Source organism: Anguilla anguilla, chromosome 9, assembly GCF_013347855.1.
Source record: "Anguilla anguilla isolate fAngAng1 chromosome 9, fAngAng1.pri, whole genome shotgun sequence".
Taxonomy (NCBI): domain Eukaryota; kingdom Metazoa; phylum Chordata; class Actinopteri; order Anguilliformes; family Anguillidae; genus Anguilla; species Anguilla anguilla.
Genome location: NC_049209.1, coordinates 49,727,807 through 49,736,219, shown reverse-complemented (window position 1 = coordinate 49,736,219; position 8,413 = coordinate 49,727,807). Strand labels below are relative to the sequence as shown.

The following is an 8,413-nucleotide window of genomic DNA, read 5'->3' as shown; positions in this document are numbered from 1 at the left end:
GATATCAGGCCCACTGAAGCGGTACGAGTGCAATTAGTAAGTTTACCTGCCACTGGGGTGGGGGTTTCAGGGGTTTGGGGGGGGGGGGGGGGGTTGGGGGTTGGAGTTTAGCTCACCAGGCTAATTGCAGCAGCTCTCACTGTGGGCTTTGAAACTCCCAGCAGACCTGGCCACATGGCATAATCATTATAAACATATAAAGATGTGTATAAGCACTAACTGTAATTTCTGACTTAATGCGTGTGGGGCGGCCCTAACATGCAAGTTAAAAAAAAAAGCACCTGGTACTGTCACTGCAAATCTCTCATCCCTAATCAGCAAAAATGGAGCTTTTACAAGTAAAGAGTAAAATGTTCAGTGTTGAGGTAGTACATTTTACTCGAAGAGAGTCCCAGTGATCACTGTCGGACCCTGGATATAAACCTCAGAGTTAAGTAAAGACTGAATATTTTACTGTGCGTGTGATCGATATTTTCATGTTTTTAGCACAGAAAAACAGACATTAAAAAAGAGATGTTATGCATTATATTTACCATCTTCAGGACCAGCTTTTATTTAACCACAGCAGATAAACGTTTCCAATGCATCTTAACCTTAGACAAGTAATCATAATTTCACCATCCCAATTATGCCTAATTTGAAGCTCAGGGGGAAAAAAAGTTCACTCTGAAATAGGGAAACTAAAACAGGTCTTGTTTATTTTACACTTAAAATCAAATAAAAATCAAAATGGCTTGTATGCAGTTGTGATTATAGTAATCGCCACATTTATTAAATAAATAATTAAGATGACAATCTACTGAGACACAGCACTGACTCCCATCCCTGCAAACGCCTGTATAAAAAAAGTCGGAACAATTCTATTATATAGTGGTAATATTCAATATTATCCTGTCCCGCAATAAAACAAACAGATTGTTGCTCCCGCTATGGATTTTAGTTTATGAGCAGTAACAATGCAAAGCACACCTATTTAAAATGTATGCTAAGTAGTAAAAGATAACAGTAATGGCAGTTTAAATGTTGGAAGCATACGTTTAAAAAATCCAGCACATTGCCCTATTTTTTTCTTAAATTGTAAATAGGACAAAATCTATATACCTTTATACATATTTAATAACATCAATTGACCAGCTGTATAATTGACTACAATGTAAAATGCTATGTAAAATGAGTTGTGTAAGTCGCTCTGGACAAGAGCGTCTGCTAAATGCCTGTAATGTAATGTAATTGAACAGAAACCCAACAGACCTCACAACCCCCACCAGGAACCAGGGGGTTTTGAGATCTCGGGCTCAGGCCTTCAACAAGAGAATCAAGCAAAAAAAAAAAAAAAAAAAAAAATTAAGCAGCAGATAATGAAAACACGTTTTTTTATTTATTTATTATTATTAACATCATAAATGATTTTTAAAAACCGAACAGGTACATAGCGTCAGAAACCAGGGACACAGCGGGTGGGAGGGGATTGCATGTCCTGTGTTTTTGAGAAAAAAAACTAAGTGGAACATATTCCTGAGATGCAAAATAAAATAAAATAAAATAAAATAATTCCACTAACTACTGCCGCACTAATGTTACCAGAAGTGTTAGCCTACAGTTATGCAACACATTTTTTATTTTCTCTCTTTGATTTAAAAAAAAAAAAAAGTTATATGGGAATGAAATTCGTTAATACTACTATTATTAAGTATATTAATACTGACAGTATTTTGGAGGTTAAAATGCGTCGATTGCATTGTTTTTTTTACACAGGCCTTCGTATGAAACTGAGCCAATTGAAATTAAAATGGTTTTCTACTGATGTCATGCAACCAGATTCAATGGTAAGAAAACGACAAAAAAACAACAAAAAATAGAGCAAATGGAGAAACGCTAGCAGAAGAAAAACAGAAGTGCTGGACCGTTCAGAGATATTTTTCTTGTGTTTTCTTTTTTTTTTTCAAAAAGAGGTTGTTGCTTTAAACAATAAAAATGGCATTGTGGATATAACCGTTTCCTATTCGTGCCAGTACAAATTAAACTGTTTGGCTTGACATGTCCAGGCTGATAAGTTAACATTAGCAGTTCTTACACTAGCAATTAAAAATGAACCAGGCAGCAGTCGATGGTCATGTTGAACAGTTCAAATACCCACAATTCATTCAATATCTCAGTGACTACAGGTCTTTCTACCTTTATGATGCCAAACTTCAGGAAATCCTTCAATTTTCTTGCAAAAACTTTGCACATGCACACCCAATATTAATTTTAAATCCGATATTATCATTTTTAGACTGACCATTATGAGCTTGGTAGTGCTGGCCCTTATTCATCAGAAAATGCAAAAAAAAAAAATAATAATAATAAAAATAAATAAAACAAAAAATAATTTTTTTTAAAAAGCTACAAAAAAGCATCTGTATGATTACAGTCACGTTAAAGCCATTAAGTATCACAAAAAAATTGTTTAAAAAAAGGATAAAAAATAAACCGTAACGGGATGTGTTATGATGCAACTTCCTGTGATACAGGAAGCAGGAAGCAGGCGGGTTATCATCCTGCACAAGGATCTTCTGCTCAACACGGCATCAACACTGTCTGCTGCAAACACAAAGGCAATTGTGGTGAACTGAAGCCGCTTGGTTTATTCCAATACAGTATCATTAATGACTTTCGCTTAAAGTGGAGACTTCTGAGAACTTTATTAGGAACCAGCAAATTGCTACTTTAAAAAAAAGAAAAAAAGGAATGACCCCAGAACGTTATAATCCCTCTCAACAAGCAAAAGCAGCCGTTTTACCATCCAACACTCTGAATGTTGAAGAAATAAAATAAATAAACACTAGCATCGATGGCGCCCCACGGCACAGAATTAGGCGAGGCCTAAGACCAGGAATCCACACTCAGACCATACATCTATTTGTGAGTCTGTTTGCAACGAAACCTCTTCGAAAACCTACGCTAAGGAGCCAACGTTAACTTCTCCTTTCAGGGCACAGTGGCAAATTCAAGATGGCAGCAATGAGCATTAAGCCCCGTGCCCCCATAAACCACCTGTTCTGTATATTTAGCATCCAAAGTGATTCCAAAGATGGTTTCTGAGTAAGAGTTACCGCCATACCATAATAATCACAAAAAAAACCGTTGATTAAACCGTCGTCAATGGTTTCCAGCCTCCTCTACCCACTTGCCATGGGTAGCCATGGACTAGTATGCATATACAGTACATGTGCCAGAATAACATAAATCATAGAAAGAAAAGTAAATTAACATTACATTATTTAGCCATTTGCCAAGTGGTGTGAGTGATATTAAAAGAGACTGATTACTGTTTGGAACCTTAAAGCTTTAGATGATAATAACAATAATAATAATAATAATAATAATAATAATAATAATAATAATAATAATAATGATGCAGTGCCTCAATGGCAATAATGTTACTTACAGCTGTGACTGAGTGAAAATTGTCTGAGAATGACTGACACAAGTCTTTCAAGAAAAAGACTTGTAAGACTACTATGAGCTGACTGATGCTACTATACAAATAAGCTGATTTGACCTCCCACACTGTTGGAATGAATCAGTTGAGATATGAATAATCTTATAAGATTCAGTGCTGTACCATGACCGATATGCATATCAGAGGGCACTCTCCAAACCTAAAAGATGAAAAATATTTTCAAAATGGACGCCTAACATGTTAATCAAATCAATCAAATTTTCGAAAAAGCTTGATTAAGAATCAACATGTGCGTATTTTCCAAATTTGAGTACTTACACAGTATATACATGCCTTGTGCTGAAAGAAAACACATTTTTCATGTTCTTTTTTTAATTAGCAGTGACAGATGACAAATTGAAAAGTTTTATGGACTATTTTCAATAGATAAATTGGCTAATATACAAATTTTAAGGTATGAGGGATCCCAAAGTCTAACAACAATTTTCACTAGTAACCACATTTAGCAGACATAATATACAACCGTATTGACAAGGGAGATTATTAATCATATAAACAAAAATAAAACACAGTTTAAAAAACACTTTCAATTTTCCATTTACCATATATTTTTTGAATAATCCAAGGATATGTTTCTTTATTTTCTTGATTGAATCAGGGAGTGCCAATTTCTGTCCATCGTTTTATAATAGCTTAATTTCCACATCAGTCTCCTCCTTCAAATCCTGAGACAGTCCACCGGTTGCCAAAGCAATACTGTATCTCTATCAAACTGTTTGTGCTTCTGAATTTTTTTTGTGATTTCTTTTTTTTAAAATATCAAACTGATGAGAAAAAGACAGCTTATACCAGCTAACACATAATGTTGATGCAAGGGGTTTGGTGGTAATAACTTAAAACGAAAGTCTACTAATTTCCAAAAATGACATTCATGATGGGAGAAACTAGATTTGGGTGGGATATTAATCTTTGTTTTCGCACCTACTTTTCTATGCCAATAGCAATACCAACTGCCCCAAGAGATGGGGGCAAGATCCTAATCCTCCCAATGCAGCTGTAGTAGCTTTCAAGATATTCAGTTTTTTGTTTTCGCACAGTGATGCATTTTACATACCAAATGGGAAACAAAGTATTTGTATATTTATAAATTGAAAAAGAAAAAAAAAAAAAAAAACAATAAATGTCAAAAAGGGATTACCGGTTCTATTCTGCCTGAAATAACTGATGGCAGAAGGAATATGGAGAATGTAACATGATAGTACTGTAGTACTGTACAGTGATCTCGCCGCAAAAACGCGTATGCAAAGGGTACGTCAGGCGTTAGCTTCGTCAAAGCTAAACAGTGCAGGAATATACAGGCGAAGCAAAAAAATCAAAGGAATTATCATGAATGACGTAAGTAATACATATTCACACGACATTACCGTTGTGCTCCTTCGAACGTAATGTTACTTCCTTATATTTTTTTGGTGTTCAGATATTTACATTTATCTGAGTTTTACCCCTCGGTTGTTTTTCCCACAGACTGATGCTGAAACCCCGCGGGTGTTGACGCGAGCTCTCGCCGAGCTGCGCCGCCTGACTGACCACACACAACTTTACCGCTCTGAACACGAACAACATTCACGACCTGTTTAATTGTACACCCCCCCGCCACCCCCAACCCCACCATTTCACATCTTTCACTGAATCCATTTGACGTTACCCATAATCGCAAAATTCTACAAGTCCTGCGAAGGGTGCTTTTCTTTTCCAGAAATTCTTTCGTTTTTTTTTGTGTTTTAGAGCAACTTGTATTGGCATGGCGGAATATTTCCGCACGCTGACGTACGATTGGCCAGCTTTTCTGCGAATGTCGTACTTCTGTATGAAAGATAGCTGCAGAAGATATACAGTGTGACAAGAGATAGATATAACAGAGAGAGATCAGTATATTCCCTAATAATAATAACAATAATAATAATAATAATAATAATAATCAATATCATCATAACAATGATTTTTCAAGAAAAAAAGCAAGCAACCAGTTACATTGTCAGTTAAATAAATGAAGGCATTGACTGAAATCCAACGTATATCTGTATATTTAGGCACTGTGTAAACATATAATGGAGAAAGGGGGGCATGGGGGCTTTGGGGGGGGGGGGGGGGGTTGTGAGAGATAAGAATGGTCTAAATGGTTGTGGGGGGGGTTTCGCGTTTCGCAGATACAAAATAGAAAAAGGCGACATCTTTTCCTGCAGCTAGTTGCTTGTAAAAACCATCCAATGAAACGTAAGGGAAGTTGTGGCCTCGGAAAATAAAGAAAAAAAAAAGTCTAATCTAACTCAAATCAAGAGATAAATTAAATTTAAAAAAAAAAGCAGAACGGGCTTTAAAAGAGGAGGGGAGGGGGGAAAAAAAAGCCGACTTGGGGGGGGGGGGGGTGGAGCAGGTCCGCGTTTCCGCGGAGACCGCCGCTGTCATCGAGAGGGAGGCGCCCGAGGGGGGGGGAGGGGCCCAGAGTCTAAATGAAGTACTCCTTCTTCTCCTCCGCGTGCGCGTGGTTTCCCTCGGCGTTGATGATGGCCGTGTCCGCGTCAGGGGCGTCGTCCGCGCCTTTGGCCTCGTTCGTCAGGTACGTACCTGTCCGGGCCCGAGGGAAAACCCCCAAAAAAATGGGTCATTTGCCCGACCACGCTAAAGGGGAGAACACTAGCGGCGACTACGCGGACAGACCCCAAACCCCAGCTCTACCGTAAACTATTTCAGGAGCTGAAAGTCTTTGTTTATTGTAAAACACGAAACCATAGCAACATTATTGGGCCAAAGAATTATAAAACAATTAAAAATAGCTTATTTTAACTGTTTACCATATACTTTATATGTTATTGTGCCCAGAGTATATAGTATGTATCTCAGTGTGTGCTGACCTTGTCTGAAATAAATAAAAAATATTGATCACGAAAAAAGAATAATAAAACAATATGATAACAGTAAACAAATACAAATAAAATAACATAAATAGAATAAAACCAGCTAAAGTGAAAACATAAAAGGAGAACTACGGAAACCTTTTTTAAAAAGGGCTTATTTAAAGGGGCATAAAATTATAAACTGTAAGGCCTTACAAAAGCTCCAGTAGGTCTTCCTTTGTTTTGAGACAAAAGAAAGCCCTACTTTGTTTTAGGTGACGGAAAGTTAAGGTTCTCCCGAGAGTTTTAATAATAATGGGCTTTTTTTGGCGGCAGGTGCAGCACCACAGGGTGGGGGTTCATACCTTTGTGCCGTGCCAGGTATCGCCCCAAAACAATTATCAAACACAAGGTGATGAAGACGACGACGGCAACGACACCCCCGATCAGCGCGTGGTCTGGACCGCTCTGCTCCAGGGCATTGGGATCTGGGAGAGAGAGAGAGACGGACTGTGCGTGAGAGAAAGGGAGAGAGGGTGAGAGAGAGAGAGGGGTAGAGCAATAGAGACGGACAGAGAGAGAGACAGAAAGAGTGAGAGAGATAGAGAGAGCAAAAGAAAGAGAGAGGTAGAGCGACAGAGACAGCCAGAGAGAGAGAGATAGAGGTACAGCAATAGAGAGAGATGTAGTGATAGAGACAGAGAGAGAGAGAGAGAGAGAGAGAGAGAGATGGCATTTCCTGCTGATAGACAGCTTCGCATCCAGTCATTTCATCACATGTTGCCTCCCAGGGGGAAAAAAAAACAAACTAAAAGAAGCTGTTATGATTTTCTAAGTAGGAAAAAAAATAGGCACAGAACAGTCAGAAACATAGAGGAAGAAAGAAAAGGAAAAAGAAGATGTTGAATTATTTACTGTGGCAGCCCCCCCCCCCCCCCACCTAAAGTTCCTGAGTTTGGAGATGAGCTGAAGGAGACAGCTAAGAAGCAAAATAATGAAATCATTAAATAGCAGAGATAAATTCAAAACGTCACTTTTTTTTTGTTGGGAAAAAATAAATAAAAACAGACGTACAGTACGGGTGGCAGGCATTCATGGGGAACGCGGTGTGGAGGAATCACAGCTAACCGAGCAGTGTGGGACGGGCCCCAATGCCTTATGGGAAGACCGGGCTCAGCGGAAACACTGGAAGCCTCTCAAACACCCTGGAACCTCGCCCACATGGGATGGGAAGGGGGGGTGGGGTGGGGTGGGGTTGGGGGGGTGCGGTATATGGCTATATTCAAGGCCCTGCGGACTGCTAAACGTGTTCATCGCGCCCGATTCTCTACCCACCTGACGGGGTCTCAGTTCTTCCCAGGCCTCGCCGGGACCGTCACCTCTCATCTCCCTCTCGTCTGCGCGTGAGTGAAGTGCCATTTAATCACGCTTTTCAGAAAAACGCAGGCGAACGTGAGAGGCTGTACAACACCCAGGCCATTAATGCCTGAGGGCTTCTAGGGAGAATCACTGAGCTCTGGCGTGTGTGTGTGTGTGTGTGTGTGTGTGTGTGAGAGAGTGTGTGTAATGTGTGTGTGTGTAGAGTGTGTGAGTGTAGCGTGTGTGTGTGTATGTGTACTGTGTGCAAGGGTGTAGCACAAAATTCTGGGCCCTATACATAAGCAGTCTCCGTGGGCCCCCTTCCTCCCTTGATCCATGTCTCTCACGCATCATTCCAGGCTTTTCAAGGGCCCTCCCCCCATTCGGGCCCTGGGTAGTCATTCCCACTTTTCCCCCCAACTACGACGCCCCTGACTGTGTGTGTGTTTGCGTGTATTTGTGTTGTCTAGTTCTTCCAGTCGTCGGATCACAATGCAGATGGATGCCACAGAGAGATTAATTACACTACCTAAAAAAAAAAAAAGATTTTCAATGTCTTTAAGCACTAGATCATTTTGCTTCATATAATTGAATGTGCTTACTATGCATGGCTTTTACTGCAGAAGAACAGTTAGCGCAGGCATATAATAATTGTAATCCAATTTGGAAGCAATCCAGTCCCCGAAAGAACTCGACTTAAAATAACCCCCCCCCC

At 39.6% G+C, this 8,413-nt stretch overlaps 1 protein-coding gene across 4 annotated transcripts in view; it reads right to left on the bottom strand.

Moving 5' to 3' along the window:
- Positions 1 to 5,833: 5,833 nt before the first annotated feature.
- LOC118235703 (cell adhesion molecule 2-like) overlaps positions 5,834 to 8,413 on the bottom strand; it is a 338,507-nt gene continuing 335,927 nt past the window's right edge. For 3 of the 4 annotated variants that reach the window (XM_035433338.1, XM_035433340.1, XM_035433339.1), the window contains 2 exons: positions 6,705 to 6,827; positions 5,834 to 6,070 (listed from right to left, as the gene is read on the bottom strand). In XM_035433338.1, coding sequence (XP_035289229.1) covers positions 5,952 to 6,070; positions 6,705 to 6,827 — 242 coding nt within the window. In that variant the 3' untranslated portion in view covers positions 5,834 to 5,951. The remainder of the gene's footprint in view (positions 6,071 to 6,704; positions 6,828 to 8,413) is intronic. The other variant, XM_035433342.1, reaches the window with a different exon arrangement.